Here is a 19,582-nt window from a genome sequence, read left to right on the forward strand (position 1 = left end):
TTCGATGATCTGCTTAGTGCTCTCAGTTCTCAACCCACAGAATAAATCAAACTCTTTTTTCAGAAGTGATTTCTTGTTTTTGATCATTTCTTTGCTTCCAACAAACTTTGATTTTAAAGCTTTCCAGATAGAGTATGCATTTCCATTGTGTTGCAATAAAACCAAGATATCTTCTTTCACAGTTTGATGTAACAAACTTGTCATCATTTTCTCGTCTTTGTATTTCTTTTTCTCTTCAGCACTAAGATCTTTGATTGCAATAATCTCTTCATCATCTGTCATTGGTCTAACATATTTCGTCTCAACACATTCCCAAGCATCCAAATAATTTTGTTGTACCCAATTCGCAAATCGTTCTTCCCATCCTTTATACTCCTCAATATTCATGAGCTTAGGCGGTTTTTGCTTAGTGCCCGTTTCGTTTTCCAACATTGTGTGTTGTGCAATAGTAATCGGAGTAGCAAAGGCGTTATAAAATTCCTCTTCCATATTTCGGTTTTCAAAATTTTCACAAACAGTCAGTTCAAACGAAATTATCTTTCAAACGAAATCCCTTGGTGCGAAATTCCCTTTCAAACGAAATCACCAATTTGGTGCGAAATCACTGATTCCGTACGAAATACCACACTTTCAAAATAGTTAATTCCGTGCGAAATACTCAAACGAAATTACAGCTTGAAGCGAAATCACTAATTTCGTGTGAAATTACCAAACGAAATTACAATTTGGAACGAAATTAAACCATTTCATGCGAAATTAAACCCTAATTTCGTGCGAAATTATGCTGATGTCATCATCTCGAGCTGAATTTTGTCAAATTGATCAAGTTTTAAGCCGATTTTAAGTCTGAAACTTTCTAGGGTTTGTTAAAACACTATTGCGCACATAATGTGTGAAATTCAAAGCATTTTGTCCGTGAAAACATGTTAATTGTGAAAATGAAAGTGTAGAAATCAGAATTTGCAGCTGAATTTGTATGAACTCTTCCTCCTGAGCTCTGATACCACTTGTAGGATCGTTTTACCGACCAAACGAGTCGTTCAGAAGAGTTTTTACTCAATACGAAAGGCGGAAACAGTCGTATCGAGTTCAATTCATCTAGATATTGACTTTAAACTGTCTCTTGATTGATTTGACAATGATTTACAGCGATTCGACACTTCGGCAGCAGTTCGGCACTGAAACCGGAAAGTTACAAATGACTTGGACACTTGAGTATTTATAGGCTGCCTAATTTCGTGTGGAATTACTCACACGAAATCACATTTAAGCGAAATTAGATTTCGTGTGGAATTACCACCTAATTTCGTACGGAATTACCAATTGATAATTTCGTGCGAAATTACCTCTCAACCTATATTTGACATATTTATCGTACTACGTACCCTGATCTATCTGTTCTAATACAAGACTCGATATAAGACGAAGTCGACAGGCGTATGCACTAATAGACTAGTAATCAATGAAATGAAACCTAATTACTTGAATACTTGTTGTATTTTATTTATTTCAAACTTTTGGTATTTCTAGTTCAAGAAATGTAAAAAGTAACTATTAAATACTTGTCACAATTAGCGTTATGAAGTCTCTTGCAATCTATTTCGTCTCATTCCGATTTTTCCGCCATCGGTTGGGGTGTGACAGGAGTTCATCTGTTTCCATAGTTTTAGGGTAGCAGCAATGGTACTATTCCGGTGGTTAGCACAGTGGTTTCAAGTGTATTCTGTAGTTGCAATGGATTCAGTAATAAAAAAACGTCAAACCCCACTTTCAAACCCGAGATCTGAACTTTAAGAGGCGTGTCGAACCAGGTTAGCTCTACCGATTATATTCCACTGGCACCATGTCTAGGCTTCGTAACCCCCAAATAATGAATCTCATGGGTGAAGGGAGAGTAGAGGTTTTCATGACCGGCAGTTGTAGGTTAAAATGTTATATAGTATAATTAGTTAAAAATTCAAGTAATATAAACCATGACTGTAAAAGTCGCTAGGCGCTCCCTAGTCGGATTTGAGAGGACTTGGGAGTACTTGGCCTAGACCGAGATTACTCGAAGAGTTATCGACCTAGGCGATCAATTCTCGGGCATCGGCAGCCTAACTTGTAGCGAGTACTCGAGGAGTACTCGAAGCCTAGGTTGGACTTTTACATATATAAACCTATAGCATTTCATTTTAATGTTAAATCTAGTAGACATTAAAACTGATCATTCATCAATGATTAAGAAACGTGAATAACCTCAACAAAATGGTGGAAACTTTAAAAGCCCAGAAGTGAAGCTTTGAGATTCATGAAGCCCAATATGGCCTACTCAATTTTAGAAGGTGAAAGTGTAAGAATTTTATGAGTAACAGGTCAAAAAGAGTTCTAACCTAAACGAACTCAGGTTATTCAGTTTATAATCACCTTTCACTTCTCATTATGAGATCTCTTTTGAGTTTTGAACTAAAATTTAACTTGTATATAGATGATAGCTGATATAGTTTACCGCTTATGTAATTGTCTTATTGAAAAAGTCAATCTCGTACTTTTTGGAATAATTTAAATAAATGTAAAATGACTTGTTTTTCCATATAACGGAAAACTGATTAAAAATAAAATAAAATAAAAATGTAAAGCACCTGGCAAGAGACTCGGAGTAAAAGCTGTGTGGATATAAGTAGTGCTTGAAATATTAAGGAATGACTATGATTCAACGTACATAATTAACTTACATACATACCATTTACATTCAAAATTAAAAGAATACAACACTAAAATTTTCAAGAAATTAACATTAGAAAACAATGCCTAAAAACTCACAAAACAACTTACCCCAATCCATAAACTCTTAATATTGTGAATTAACTTTCCTGCAGTTGTTGCGAATTTCACCTCTATTCCCCGCTAGTGGCTTTATATCACCCATTTTGATCATAGATTTTGCAAAATCTTCTAAGAACTCTTCGTGGTTCATACTATATTTCGAAACAAGCTCAGCAGTTTCGCCACCATTAAACAGTGCTTGATCAGAATTTAAAAGCCCCTTTTTACTCACCAAATCTGTGAAGTATTTTACATCAAACGAGGTTGGTGTCGGGTCAAGTGGTGCGAGAGTTGAGTCGCCCCCGACTTGTGGACAAATAGTCCGAAGATGGCTCGCAAACGCTGGATCTATGTTGGTATCACTGTAAATACGAGGCCTAAAGGTTCGACACCGTGCAAACCCTAGGGTGTGTGCACCCGAAAGCACAACTAAGTCCTCCTCATCGAGCCCTTGGTCCTCAAAGTTTTTTATTAGGGCGGGTAAGTCAATGGACGGTGCCGGGATGTTAGCATCAGCTGCGGTCCGGCTAGCCGTGGTTGAGTCTCTTCTTCCGAGCTTGACTTTCCATGATGGGCCACCAAGCTACATCCATACAAATTAACATTTAGCGTCATAAAATGCATCATCATTCATGTTTTTAGTTTTTATTTTCATCATAAACATGCATGCCAACGGTACCCCAATGGTCTACCCCAAGTTGAAACTATTAGAAACACCAAACACCTTTACATAAGTACACTATACCATAGGTACATATGTTAGACAAGTTTAAATTCTAGGTTTTGATTAACATGTTTTACTTACCGCAACTACAGAATCACGAGCAGCAACAGTTAAGATATCAGCACAAGACACCACAGGGCGACCACAAACTTTGTCGACCTCATCCTTGATTTTGTCGATAACCTCGAATCCTCGAGCTGAATTTGCATTGGGGCCTGCATTTTTCTCACTATCTATTGTTGATGTTTGGTCCAAAAGAATGGAAGCATCGCATCCCTACATGAAATAGAAAATAAACTTAAAAAACACATTCCTTGTAATAGAAATTAAACTCAAAACGACAACACCAACCCTTTCCACTTGATTAAATGCTACATTGATACAAGATAACACTTCATTTTGCAACGTCACGTGCGAAAGTTTCTAATGGATCATAATTATAGAAAGACTTGTTGGTATAGTTCTTAAAGATCATAAATTTAAAATTCTAAATTCGTTTTCTAGGTTTTGTTTATTAGCTCATAACTGAGGCGTTTCCATGGCAAAAGTATAACTTTGCAATCAACTGCCAAGCAACATCAATAACAAATGTGGAATCTCAAGTATAAATTGGTATGAATAAGTTACTTACCTTAACAAAACAATCATGAAAATGAAGACGTAAAATAGAAGCACCCATGCGACGTTCTTGTGCCAATGCATCCTCCACCACACGTTTGATGGTTGGGAGAGCTTCAGGGCACACTCGATCGTAATAACTTGGTGACAAACCCGAGTCTGAAGATGCGGTAGCAATAGAAAAAAGAACAAAAGCAAAAATAGATATGTAGTTTCTGGTGTTCATCTTCTTCGTAATTGGCAAGAAAAAGTGTTTTTAGTACAAATTCTTTGAATTGTATTATGTTGTTAAGTTCATATGTTAGTATTTATAAGGAAGACAAATGTAAAGGATGGTTAGTTTTAGAAATGTACAAAGAAAAAAACTATATATGTTTAGTATTGGTTTACTTGCACTAAACAATGTAGCAGACTTGGTTCATGATTCTAGAACGCGTACCATAAGATTTGAGTTCTTCAATTTTCAAATTATATTATAATATTATATGTTATGGTAACTCAAAAGATGTCATAATCATTAGATACATGATATGAAAAGTATATATAGTTTGACTTGGCTAGAAATCCAAACATCATAGAGTTAGTCAATCTCATAAACAACACATAAAATGTGTATTTTGGTTATTGATTTCAAAATGATATTAAAAAAGTAAAGAAATCGAGAATCGGTAAATATATGCTTTGGTTAATCATTTTAAAAAGTAATATAATTAGGATATTTAAGACTTGTATTTCAAGCCAACGATTATAAAAAGTATTATAATTAGGATATTTAAGACTTGTATTTCAAGCCAACGAAATTGCAAGACTTGGTTGATAACCCAAAACTTAATTATACTGTTTGGTCATGATATTACATATTATATACTATCAATTTGAAACAATATAGTGCATAATGGGTTTGTACATATTACTTAGTAAGTTTTTTTGTGCATAGTTGTGTTGTACATGATGCTTAGTGTGTATAAATTTGTAAAATAAATTATATACTATCAATTTGAAACATGTTAGTGCATATGTGGTTTGTACCACATGTTTATTAGTTTGTTTATGTTGTATTGAGTTGGATCATGTGCTTAATTTGTAATATTTTTTTAGGTATTAACTTTGGGTTTTGTTTTGTTTGGCTTCAAAACTATCAATTTAAAGCATGTTGATTCAGGTCAAATATAATATTTTAGCCTGCTTATTTTATGTATGTTTCGTAAAAAAACTTTCGAACCAAGTGTAGTCAAATTATGGTTTCTTTTTTTCCCTTTTTTTCGCAAGCTCTAATTGATCTCTTTTGATTACACGTGTCAGTTTTTCCTTCATACCTGTTACGTTTTCTATGTATGAATACGTTATGAATTTAATTTACTTTACATTTTGATCCAATCACAATGCTTATACATGTTACATTCGGTTCAATTGGATACGCCGAAACGTGTGTTTTCATATGGTTAATGCATCACATAATGTTTGGACTAGTCCATACAATGTTTATAGTACCCGCTGCGCAACGCACGCGGGTCTAAATGCTAGTTAAAATGATTTTATATACTTCTAGGTTTTATTAAACACTAAAAATTATTATATATAGTGTTATGTGAGGCAGGGGCGCAGGATAGTGTATCTCCGGGGGTCGCCCGTCCCCCAAACTTTTCGATGCGTAGTGTTATGAATAGTACTTTCGTATAGGTATATACGTTGTCGCCCCATCGGTTTCGGGAAAATTGAGGGGGGGGGGGGAGCGTGGCTTCGCCAATGATTGAGGCACATTTAACACATATATATAACCTTAATATTGAAATTACAAGACTTAGTTTACATTTTGGTTTTATTTATAGACTTTTAATTTTATTAACTTTTTCTTTAAATTTAATTTGTTAACATTTCATTTTAATACAAAATCTAGTAGTCATTAAAACTTGTCATTAGATCAACGATCACACAAGTTTGATTAAGAAGCGTGAATACCTTAACAACTTGTAGACTTAAATGTACACTTTACATGACAAAACTTCACTTATCAATTGCCAAATGAATGGGTTTTAAAAGCCCAGAAGTTAAAAGTTAAGTTTGAGATCTTTAAGCAGTTCATAAAGCCCAATATGGCCAATGAGTCAGTAGAGGTAGCGGTGCACAAAAAACCCGGATCAGGACCCCAAAAAAAACCGGAACCGGGTATTATAAAACCCGGGTTTTTATATCCGAACCCGAACCTGACCCTACCCATATGGTAGGGGTTGGGTATGCATTTCTGTTATAAAACCCGAACCCGGAACCGAGTTTTTTATACCGGTTTTCAACCCGGGTTTTACGAGTACCCGGTTTCAACCCGAACCCGGAACCGGGTTTTTTCAATACCCGGTCCGGGTTTCCCAATACCCTGTTCAGGTTTTTGGTTTTTTTTTTTTTTTTGTGTTTTTTCGAGTTTTGTACCTTGGTAACGGCTATATAGCCGTTAGAAAATGTATTATGATCATTTGTTTGGTTTACATTGTATCTCTATACCCTATAAAAGGGGTCTTTGGTGACGAACAATAAACGAAGACGATCAAGTTATTCGAAGCTATCTATGTTTATCATCTTCTTCGATCCGGTTCAATGATTAGTTAGGTGTCATGTATTTCTATGTTTTATGAAATAAAAAGGTTTTGCATTTTATATTTCTATGATTTATCCAAAAAAATGAATACCCGAGTCATACCCGAACCATACCCGATCCATACCCGACCCTACCCGCACCCGAAAATAGGGTATTATAATACCCGGGTATTAGAAAACCCGACCCGAACCCTACCCGAACCCGGGTATATAGGGTATACATTTTTTATATAAAACCCGGACCCGGACCCGACCCGGATATTGTCAATAACTGATTTTGTAGAACCCGATCGTAACCGAACCCGGTTCCATACACGGAACCGGGTATTCAGAAAACCCGATTTGTGCACCACTAAGTAGAGGTGCGCAAAAAAAAAACGTACCCGGAATCGGATCTGAGAAAAAAACCTGGAAGTCTGGAACAAGTTATTTTTGTACCTGGGTATTTTATACCTGAAACCGAACCCCACTCTTTACGTAAGGTATGGATAGGGTATACATTTTGAGCTCAATACTAGCACCTGGAACCATACCCGATTTATATCCGAAAATACCCGGAATCGGTTGTCCTCTATATCTAATACCGGTTTTTTAACACTTGATAGAATACCCGAACTTTTAAAGTATATTTTTTGCTTACTTTACAGCTGTTAGGATCTGAGTTTGGATTGATTGTGTTTTACGTTTGCATTAAGATGAAAGATGACCAAGTATTGCAGCGGAATATAAATGGAAATAAACTTTGCACACAATCAAACAGGAGAATTGTTTTTAACACGCATTTTCATAAAGAACCAAATGATTGAATTTATTTCAACTACGATTACAATGCATGCATGTAACAAACTCCCCCTCAGTCTGAGCTCACAGTGATTGTTCGTACAGGAAGAAAAGTGGTGAAGAGCTAATAGAACAGTACAGGGTACTGTTCTATTTATAAGCACGCCCAAACCACTGAAGCATCTTGGTTGACGTCACCATGAAAGTGACATCTAACCTCCTTACAAACTCTAACAACTGATCTAATAAAACACTGCTATGCAATCTACTGTTTACAATACATTACATAATGAAAACTAAAACTACTGCTTTATCCTTCCACTGTTGTGACTCCAGCAGTACTTTATACCTTCAGCAGTGCTTGACCCATAGCAGTAGATTGATCAACAGGGCTTCAGTCTCATTAGCCTTTAACTTAGACAGCAGTTGTAATCAGCAGATGTTGTAAAGGATCAGTGGATGGAGGTCATCAGATGTTGAAACCACTTTCAATGGAAGAGACTTGTATACATAACTTCTGCTTATTTTGGATCCACTACTCTGATCTAGTTTTGGCTTTAATTATCTATTCCTCTGATAGGGTTCAATCCCAACAATCTCCCCCTGGAACAGATAATGCCAAAACCCTTCATTATTGTGGAACTTTATTGCCTCATCAACAGTTCCCTTATTTGCCCTTTGAGTTGTAACTCAAAGTCTAAGGCATTTGTATCATCTTCATCCATGCAAAGTGGAAGATCAAGGAGATTCTGCAGATCTTCAACACTCAAGCCAAGTGCTTGTTCTCTTGATATTTTCTTCACTTCTCCACTAGACTTGATCACAGTCAGTACATGGGTCTGTTTGTCAGTTTTCCACTTTAGTACTTTTGAGTCTGGTGAGTTTCTTGGGAGATTTTTATTAGATGAGGAGTTTGGAGATGTTGGCCTTGTGATGACTGACTGAGCAGTGCTTTGAGCTTGAGCAAGTTCAGGAATATCAGCCATCATCTGTTTGTAAACCATTTTTATAATTTCATTCATGATTGCAAAAGTCGCTAGGCGTTCCCTAGTCGGATTCGGGGGTACTCGGGAAGTACTCGGCTTAGGCGGAGACTACTCGGGGAGTAATTGGCCTGGGAGACCAGTACTCGTGCCTCGGCAGCCTACCTTGTAGCGAGTACTCGGGGAGTACTCGGAGCCTAGGGGGACTTTTACAACCATGATTTCATTACTGATGTGCACAAAATGCAACATATAAATTACATCAATTGTGGCATAAAACTAACCCTTTTTAGTACTATTGTTAGAAAAAGTATGTTTTTGTTTTCCTTTTGTATTTTCAGGATTAAATGAGCTCAAATAAATAAAAGAAGCAAAACGGCAGCTAAATCTAACATAAATACAAGAAAAGGGACAAACGTGACATGCCCGACCTCCCGACAGCATCTTCCCAAGCAAAACAAGAGAACAGAAGGCTGAACACGCCCCGTGCTCAGTGAGCATGGGGGCGTGCCCAAGTGTCAGCAGAAAAGACAAAGTTGTAGAAGCTTCTATCGCCCACCACGGGGTCGTGCTCAGCGGGCACGGGGCCGTGGTCAACTCTAAGATTCGCAGGATCTAGGGAAATCTTGATAGTACAGATACGCTTCTGCACACGGGGTCGTGCCCAGCGGACACGGGGGCGTGGTCAACTAGTGCAGACAAACTGCATTTAATGAAGAAAGAGAGGAGGATGGACATGGGATCGTGCCCAATGGACACGGGGCCGTGCCCGAGCTTCTGTTCAGCCTATAAATAGGAGTGCTTAGATCACTTGCAACTCATCCCTTGGCACACCACCTCTCTCACACTTCACCTACCACCATCACAACACCATCATCCACCACCCTCATCCATTGTCCATCATAGAGTGTGTGAGTCGTCTCGGGATCCAAGATTGATCGTAAGAGTTCTTGACAATCAAAGGCCATGTTTGCCTAAGTCTCTTACATCACTTGGTGAAGACAAGTGTTTAGTGTAATACTTTTTATTTTTTTTTTTATCTTTTCCCACTTTTTATTTGGTTATGTATTAATGACTTTAATAACTAGTTTTCTTGTGTTGAAGGTGATCCTTCCTTATCGTTTGTCCGTGGTGTCTTGGCATTATTTTACTGTCTATATAAAATAAAAGATTTTCACCATTCATATCTCCACGGTCTATATGGAGATATGTTGGCTACCTGGTCGGGGGTTAAGGGAACGGTTTGGTAAGAGTCTTGCCATTGTTCAGTGTATAGATCCTGCAAAAGACCTGGGTCAAATTTAGTAGGACCTCTTTCAATACCCACCGGTATTGGATGGCGGGGGTCCAAACTCTTTGATCCCCTCATAAGTTAAACTACTATTAAAACTTTAACCCGGCTACTTAGGACTGTATCCCTGCTGACTCGGACTACTTAGCCAAGGGTAACGTCACCTTCAAAAGAGGGGCCTACCACATTATGCATTAATAACTTAATTAATTATCTTTCAATAATCCGACCCTTTAGGATTGTATCCTTCCTGACTTAAACTACTGGGTTGAGGGTAACGTCACCTTCAAAAGAGGGGCCTAATACAATAACTAAGATAATCTCTTAAAAAGTGCAAAAATGCGGAAATAAGGTTACACTACACACGAGTCGGATCCAAGTGATTCATCTTGTCTATCTGTTTTTACTTTTCTTTTTATTTTCAGCATTTTAGTTAGTTTTATTTTTCTAGTTTAAAAACCTTTTTCTAACTTTTTATTTGATTAGACGTTGAGGATAAGCCGGTACTAAAAGCTCTTGTGTCCTTGGACTACCTCGGTATCTTACCAACACCATACTACGTCCACGATGGGTGCATTTGCCCATATGTGTTTTTAGTGTTAGTAAATATCGTGTTTTATAAATTTAAAACTTGGCTAAAAAGTGTAAAAGGGCTTAAAATATATATAAAAAATATATAACACCACACACACATCAAGTTTTTGGCGCCGCTGCCGGGGACACAAGGATTTTAAGAAAGCATAAAATCGACAGCCTAATCAGTTTTTCAAACCTTTTCAAAACGCGCGCACATTTTTCTGCATTTTAGTTTAGTTTGCATTTACAGTAGGTTGAACACGAGCCGTGCTCACTGAACACGGGGCCGTGCTGCATAATTTTCATAAAACACCCAGATACAGAGTCTGAACCCGGGGTCGTGCTCACTGAACACGCCCCCGTGCTGCACAAAACCAGTAACTTTAATTCAAACGCCCAGATACAGACCCTGAACACGGGCCGTGTCCACGGAACACGGGGCCGTGTCCAGCCTCTGTTTCCTTTTTTATTTTTGTTTTCTGGTCCCCAGGCTCTGTTGTGGTCTGTTGAGTGATTCTCATGGATCAATACTCAGGAGGCTACAACTACACTTATGATGGGGATGATTATAGGGAAGACTATTGCACTAATTGTGGTAACCCGCACTCGGTACAATATTGTAACTTATTTCAACCATCCACTTCATACACTTACTATGAGGAGCCCAGGTACGAGCCATCGACTTCATAGACATCCTATGAAGACTAAAGGTATGAACCTTCTTCCTCATACTCATATTTTGATGAACCAAGGTATGAGCCTTCATACTCATACTTTGATGGACCAAGATATGAGCCACCACCTTCATATTCTTATTATGAGGAACCATGGCGTGAACAACCCACCTCATATGAGTATTATGAAGAACAAAATTACGACCCTTATCCATCACATACTTACAATGAGGAACAATGGTATGAACCATCTACTTCATATGAGTACTATGAGGAACCAAGGATCGAACAACCGGATTCAAGCTTTGAAAATCCCGATCCTTACTCTATTACCGAAGTGACCGATAGGATATTAGAACACCTTAAAACTATCAAGCGATACATAAAAGAATCTCGCGCAAGGGAAGAGGAGTCCCGCGTAAGAGAAGAATTAAATAAAAAAGAGATAGTTGAAGAGGAAAAAATGGGAGAACAAATAAGTGAAAAACCAACACATGAGTTAAACAATGAAACAGGTGAGTCCGTTAACGTTAAAATTCAAGAAGAGTCTAATTTTGAAAAGATTAATCTCTTGGCACCTTCTTTCGAAAATCCCACTCATGCTAAGTTTTTAAACACTAACACTAAAATTGACGAAACGGTAAGCGTTAAGTTAACTAACGATCAAACTTCGCTAATAAAAGAAGACCCATTTGAAATCAACATTACACCGGTTCCATGTTTTTTTCAAAATTCCTTTATTAGTAATGTCACGATTGATAAAGATCTTTGTGTTAACATAATGCCTAATTACATTTTCGAAAAATTAAGTATTAGTAATTTTTCTCCACTTCAAATACCCATTTTTCCATCCAATCGGAAATTAATAAAATCAATCGGTGTAGTTGAGGATGTTTTGGTTCAAACAAATCAAATGGTAATCCCAACCGACTTTGTCATCCTCGATGACGCTCCACTTGTGTCGGGACGACCTTTTGTAAAAACCCACGAAGCTTTGAAAAATTGGAAGTACAACAACCTACATATTCAATTAGGGGCATTTAAAAAATGTGTCGATCTTGAACGATCAATGAAATATTCAATCGGCAATGACGACCCCCTAATTGAAGATGAGCCAGAACCACCCGATAAGGTGGGTTTAGCCAAGGACCCTTATAAACGTGGCGCACAACGGAGGCATTCCGCGGAACTATCCTTGGTTTTAGTTTAGATTAACTTTTATGTTTTCTAGTTTAGTGTTACTTTTCAGGAATAAAACACACTCGAAATGGTGGAGGTTACTAAGGGAAACTTGAACCCACACCCAATGCACAAAAACAGAGCCTGCCAACAATTTTTCTTCATTATAGCAAGTTCAGCACGGGGCCATGCTCACCCCAACACGCCCCGTGCCCGAGGTTCTGCAGAAAATGCCCAGTTTAGGTAACTGGACACGAGGCCGTGCTCACTGAACACGCCCCCGTGCCCAGCCTTCTGTTTAAATTTGATACTGGCAGTCTGACCACGGGGCCGTGCTCAGCCCAGCACACCCCGTGTTCAGCTACCCAGTAACATAAAATCTTGTTTTTAACCCACTTTTACACATTTTAATCAACCGAAAAACTTATTTTTGGGACACATTGAGGACAATGTGTAATTTAAGTGTGGGGGGATGCTAAAACCTTGAATTTTGCAAGTCCTAATAACAAGCCTTACACAAAACTCTATTGGAATAGCTAATCACCCCAAATTTTTTCAAAAACTTTTCATTTTTTTTACTTGTCTTGGTTTAATTTGGGAAATTCAAGTTCTAAAAGGTTATATTTTTATAAATTTACAACCGATAGCGTCGTGATAAAAAGAACCAACATAAGAAAATTATGAAACGACATGACAAGTTTAGTTAAAATTTGATTATATATACTTGATCACATAAAAACCCATTCCCACAAAAAGTGAGTTTTGAGCCTTTATTGAGCATACAAATACATATCTTTAAACTAAATGCTCATTTTTCATTTCTTGTGTGAATAGCCGCTTGGTTCATACGACTCTAGAACTTGCCACGACAATACATTCCCGGTCCTTACCAACTTAAATCCATGTAAGTAAATGATGGAGGCATTAGGACTAACCCTTTTTATTTCTACACCATTATTTTTCTTTTTCTTTTACCACCTACCCAAAATCCCCCTAGTTAACCCCTTTAAGCCTAAACTTTTTCATTTCTTAACCCAAACCAAAAACCCTTTTACCCACCTAAACACTTTTTCATTTTAAACCCGTTATTTTAGTAACAAAGCTCGGTTTTTCTTATGACTTGGTGAAAAAAAAATGACGATGAAGCCTCAAGAAATAAACAAACAAGTTTATCAAAAACAACTTTGTTTGAAAGAAATGCTTCATCAAAATAAAAAGTTATGAAAAATGAAAAGTCTTCCGAAAACCGAAGCTTTTTACCCTTTTCGCCCTTTTACTAACCACTAACCCATCCACCCACCTTTAGCCCAAGCCTAACCCTTCACCCCAAAAGTCCTCTTGATATTTACAAAGGTGTATAGTTAAAAAGGAGGAGGATTGATTGCTTGGCAAACCTATGGTAGGAGTAAGTTCCATGCCGCTCTCGAGTTATTCACTAAAAATACATCTTCGGCCGAGTGTTGAGTGATCCCCGTGAGGTATGTGAACTTGTATATAAATGGAATTTTAAAAAGGCATGTTATGCCCTAATAAGTAATTTATCTTATGTAACGTTTTTAATAAATCATGACGAATAGGATTGTAAATAAATAAAAATAAAACTTAAAAAAAATCTTGGAAATCCCGACACTCTATGACAAGCCAAAAAACCGTCTCTTCTACCTATTCAATTTGGGAGTGTAAAGCCACATTATAAAGAGTTTTGCTTGAGGACAAGCATAGATTCAAGTGTGGGGGTATTTGATATGCACAAAATGTAACATATAAATTATATCAATTGTGGCATAAAACTAACCCTTTTTTAGTACTAATGTTGGAAAAAGTATGTTTTTGTCTTCCTTTTGTATTTTCAGGATTAAATGAGCTCAAATAAACAAAAGAAGCAAAAAGGCAGCTAAATCTAAGATAAATACAAGACAAGGGATAAACGTGACATGCCCGACCTCCCGACAACATCTTCCCAAGCAAAACAAGAGAACAGAAGGCTGAACATGCCCCGTGCTCAGTGAGCACGGGGGCGTGCCTAAGTGTCAGCAGAAAAGACAAAGTTGTAGAAGCTTCTATCGCCCACCACGGGGTCGTGCTCAGCGGGCACGGGGCCGTGGTCAACTCTAAGATTCGCAGGATCTAGGGAAATCTTGATAGTACAGATACGCTTCTACACACGGGGTCGTGCCTAGCAGACACGGGGGCGTGGTCAACTAATGCAGACAAACTGCATTTAATGAAGAAAGAGAGGAGGATGGACACGGGGTCGTGCCCAATGGACACGGGGCCGTGCCCGAGCTTCTGTTCAGCCTATAAATAGGAGTGCTTGGATCACTTGCAACTCATCCCTTGGCACACCACCTTTCTCACACTTCACCTACCACCATCACAACACCATCATCCACCACCCTCATCCATTGTCCATCATAGAGTGTGTGAGTCATCTCGGGATCCAAGACTGATCGTAAGAGTTCTTGACAATCAAAGGCCATGTTTGCCTAAGTCTCTTACATCACTTGGTGAAGACAAGTGTTTAGTGTAATACTTTTTATTTTTTTATCTTTTCCCACTTTTTATTTGGTTATGTATTAATGACTTTAATAACTAGTTTCTTATGTTGAAGGTGATTCTTCCTTATCGTTTGTCCTTGGTGTCTTGGCATTATTTTACTGTCTATATAAAATAAAAGATTTTCACCATTCATATCTCCACGGTCTATATGGAGATATGTTGGCTACCTGGTCGGGGGTTAAGGGAACGGTTTTGATGTGTGTTGGTGTATATATAATTTATATGTATAATTAAGCCCTTTTTACACCTTTAGCCAAGTTTTAAATTTATAAAAACACGATATTCACTAACACTAAACACACATATGGGCAAGTGCACCCATCGTGGACGTAGTATTGTGTTGGTAAGATACCGAGGTCGTCCAAGGACACAAGAGCTTTTAATACCGGTTTATCCTCAACGTCTAATCAAATCAAAAAGTGAGAAAAATGTTTTTAAACTAAGAAAATAAAAACTAACTAAATGCTGAAAAATAAAATAAAATAAAAACAGATAGACAAGATGAATCACTTGGATCCGACTCGTGTATTAGTATAACCTTTGATTATTTCGCACTTTTGCACTTGTTTAAGAGATTATCTTAGTTATTGTAGTAGGCACCTCTTTTGAAGGCGACGTTACCCTCAACCCAGTAGTTTGAGTCAGCAAGGATACAATCCTAAAGGGTCGGATTATTGGAAGATAATCAATTAAGTTATTAATGCAAATTATGGTAGGCCCCGCTTTTGGCTGTGACGTTACCCTCGACTAAGTAGTCTGAGTCAGCAGGGATACAGTCCTAAATAGCCGGGTTATAGTATTAATAGTAGTTAACTAATGAAGGGGTCAAAGAGTTTGGATCCCCGCCATCCAATACCTATGGGCATTGAAGGAGATCCTACTAAATTTGACCCATGTCCCTTGCAGGACCTCTAAACGCTGAACAAGGGCAAGACCCTTACCAAACCGTTCCCTTAACCCCTGACCAGGTAGCCAACATACCTCCATATAGACTGTGGAGATATAAATGGTGAAAATCTTTTATTTTATATAGACAGTAAAATAATGCCAAGACACCACGGACAAACGATAAGGAAAGATCACCTTCAACATAAGCAACTAGTTATTAAAGTCATTAATACAAAACCAAATAAAAAGTGCAAAAGATTAAAAATAAAAAGTATTATACTAAACACTTGTCTTCACCAAGTGATGTAAGACACTTAGGCAAACATGGCCTTGATTGTCAAGAACTCTTACGATCAATCTTGGATCTCGAGACGACTCACACACACTCTACGATGGACAATGGATGATGGTGGTGGATGATGGTGTTATGGTGGTGGTGGGTGGTGGATGAAGTGTGAGAGAGGTGGTGTGCCAAGGGATGAGATGGAATGAAACCAAGTACCCCTATTTATAGGCTGAACAGAAGGCTGGGCACGGCCCCGTGTCCGCTGGACACGCCCCCGTGCCCGTCTGACAGTCTCTCTCCTCATTAATTGTAATTCGCAATTACAATTAATGCGCCTGATGTACTTTCACCATGCCCCCGTGTTCACTGGACACGGCCCCGTGGTGGGCAATGGAAGCGTCTACAAGTTTGTCTTTTATGCTGCTTCTTGGGCACGGCCCCGTGCTGGCTGAGCACGGGGCGTGTTCAGGCTTCTGTTTTCTCTTCTTTGCTTTGGAGGATGCCGTTGAGGGTCCGGGCAGTCTTCTTTTATTCCTCTCCTTGTATTTATGCTAGAATTAGTTGTCTTTTTGCTTCTTTTGTGAATTTGAGCTCATTTCATCCTGAAAATACAAAAGGAAGATAAAAACACTCTTTTTCCAACATTAGTACTTAAAAAGGGTTAGTTTTATGCCTTAATTGATGTGATTTATATGTTGCATTTTACACACATCAAATACCCCCACACTTGAATTTTTGCTTGTCCTCAAGCAAAACTCTTTAAAATGTGGCTTACACTCCCAAATGGAATAGGTAGAAGAGAAAGTTTTTTGTCTTGTCATAGAGTGTCGGGAATCCAAGATCTTTTTAGGTTTTATTTTTATTTATTCACAATTTTATTCGTTATGATTTATTGAGAACGTCTCATAGGATAAATTACTTATTTGGGCATAACATGCCTTTTTTAAAATTCTATTTATATACAAGTTCACATACCTCACGGGATAAATCACTCAACACTCAGTCGTAGGTGTATTTTTAGTGAATCACTCGAGAGCAGCATGGAACTCACACCTTCCATAGGCTTGCCAAGCAATCAATCCTCCTTTTTAACTTTTTACCTTTGTAAATATCAAGAGGACTTTTTGGGTGAAGAGTTAGGCTTGGGCTAAAGGTGGGTGGTTGGGTTAGTGGTTAGTAAAAGGGCGAAAAGCGTAAAAAGCGTCGGTTTTCGAAAAAAAAAATTTAGTGACTTTTTATTTTGAAGTATTCCTCCAAACAAGCTTTTTGTTTGTATAGCTTTGTTTGTTTTTAACTTCATCATCACATATATATATATATATATATATATATATATATATATATATATATATATATATATATATATATATATATATATATATATATATATATATATTTTAGTCACATAAAAGAACGAGCTTGCGAAAAACCGAGCTTTGTTACTAAAATAAGGGGTGAAAAATAAAAAAGTTTTTGGTGGGTAAAAAGGGTTTTAGGGTAATGAAATGAAAGGTTTAGGCTCAAAGGGGTTAACTAGGGGGATTTTTGGGTAGGTGGTAAAAAAAAATTGAAAAATAATGGTGTAGAAAGAAAAATGGTTAGTCCTAATGCCTCCATCATTTACTTACTTGGGTTTAAGTTGGTAAGGACCGGGAATGAATCGTCGTGGCAAGTTCTAGAATTGTAAGAACCAAGCGGCTATTCACACAAGAAACGAAAAATGAGCATTTAGTCTAAAGATGTAAATTTGTATGCTCAATAAAGGCTCAAAACTCACTTTTGTGGGAATGGGTTTTTAATGTGATCAAGTATATATAATTAAATTTTAACTAGACTTGTTATGCCGTTTCGTAATTTTCTTATGTTGGTTCTTGTATCACGACGCTTTCGGTTGTAAATTTTATAAAAATATAACCTTATTGATCTTGTGATTCCTAACTTAAACTTTAGACAAGTAAAAATGAAAGGATTTTTGAAAAAAAATTTGGGTGTTTAGCGGTTCCAATAGAGTTTTGTGTAAGGCTTGTTGTTAGGACTTGCAAAATTTCAAAGTGTTAGCTTCCCCCCCACACTTAAATTACACATTGTCCTCAATGTGTCCCAAAAATAAATTTTTAGGTTGATTGGATGTGTGGTGTGGTGTTAAAATGCAAAGATTTATGTTACTGGCAGCCTGGACACGGCCCCGTGGTGACCGGGCACGGCCCCGTGGTCAGGTGCCAGTAACAGAAATTAAAGAAATGAGACAGAAGCCTGGACACGGGGGCGTGTATGGTGAACACGGCCCGTGTCCAGTTACCTGAACTGGGCGTTTTTCTGCAGGTGGCTCAGCACGGGGCCGTGTTGGTTGGGCACGGCCCGTGTTGAGCCTTCTGTGATCGAGATTCGTGTCGGGTTGCTCTGTTCTTTGTGCATGGGGCCATTTTTCTCATTCCCTTTTTCATCCATTACCACCATAAGTGTGTTTTATTCATCAATAACCATCAATCTTAGAAACCATCATATCATTGCAAACATAGAGAATTACATATAGTTAACTAAATAACTAGGGGGATACATGAGGTTATCATAAAGGTTCTACTTATTTAGGAAAATTTCGGGAATAGCTTCCCGATGTAGTAAGACCCTTTAGCCGATGGCTCCTCGGTTATTGTTCAAAGCGACTCTTCTATCTCCCTTGGGAGGAAGAAAGCAGCTTCATTCTCTTCAGTGGCTTGAGGAAGAACATTCACCGGGACTCCTTGCACCACCCTTTGCTGAGGCCCTTGGTGCATGGCATGCCATTCGGCCGGAATGATGACCTCGGGCACTACATTCCACGCTCTTTGGGTTATTACGGGAACCAAAGGCGGGGAGGCGAGAAGGTTTAACCTTTGGTGCAGGAGGTTCACTTCTCGAAGACAGCCTTCCAATCCTACCGTCAGATGATTAATACGGTCCACTAACGCTTCTTCTACTCCCGTCATCTCGTCTATGGCTTCCCTTAAGGCGTAAACGTAGTTTACTAGGGAGTCTTCTGCTGTGGACGACCTTCTCCCATTTCGGTTATTTCGTGAAGATGATCCGCTAGTCCTGCTGGCCATTTTCTGTGAAAGAAACCAAAGATAACTAAATTTTTGCAAAACAGCACCTCGAGCACGGCCCCGTGCTCACTGAGCACGGCCCCGTGTTAAGTTGTCTGCAGGATTTTTGGCTAAGGATTCTTGGGTTTTAAATTATTTTCACATCTTTTAACTGTGGTTTAAGCTTAGATAATTTAAAACAAAGTTATTGAATCAACTTTATACAAGAATCCGCAGCAAATAATCTTACAAACTTTACATAGAAGGTTGGAACCATGGGGTTTCCAAGCTTCCATGGAGGAGATGTTTGAAAAATTTTGAAAGAAGGAGAAATGAACAAAAGTGGAAAGGACAAGATGGTCCTTGGGAACCTTCTTTTAGCACTTACCTAGGATGGTATATGTGAAGATCCCAGGAATCTCTATCTAGTGAAGTGGTCAAAAATGAGCAGGAATCAGGCTGCATTTAAAGAAAATGACAGCACGCTGGACACGGCCCCGTGTCCGCTGGGCACGGCCCCGTGTGCAGAGAAAATCCTGACACATTTTGTCCGTATTCTGACAAAATC

At 38.2% G+C, this 19,582-nt stretch overlaps 1 protein-coding gene across 1 annotated transcript; it reads right to left on the bottom strand.

Annotated features, from left to right (window-relative positions):
* Positions 1-2,729: 2,729 nt before the first annotated feature.
* LOC110881127 (peroxidase P7) lies at positions 2,730-4,373 on the bottom strand. Its single transcript, XM_022129488.2, has 3 exons — positions 4,161-4,373; positions 3,611-3,805; positions 2,730-3,388 (listed from the first exon to the last, which is right to left on the bottom strand). The coding sequence occupies exons 1-3, from the start codon at positions 4,371-4,373 to the stop codon at positions 2,831-2,833; spliced, it is 966 nt and encodes a 321-aa protein (XP_021985180.1). The 3' UTR covers positions 2,730-2,830.
* Positions 4,374-19,582: the final 15,209 nt, after the last annotated feature.

This window comes from Helianthus annuus, chromosome 10, assembly GCF_002127325.2.
Source record: "Helianthus annuus cultivar XRQ/B chromosome 10, HanXRQr2.0-SUNRISE, whole genome shotgun sequence".
Taxonomy (NCBI): domain Eukaryota; kingdom Viridiplantae; phylum Streptophyta; class Magnoliopsida; order Asterales; family Asteraceae; genus Helianthus; species Helianthus annuus.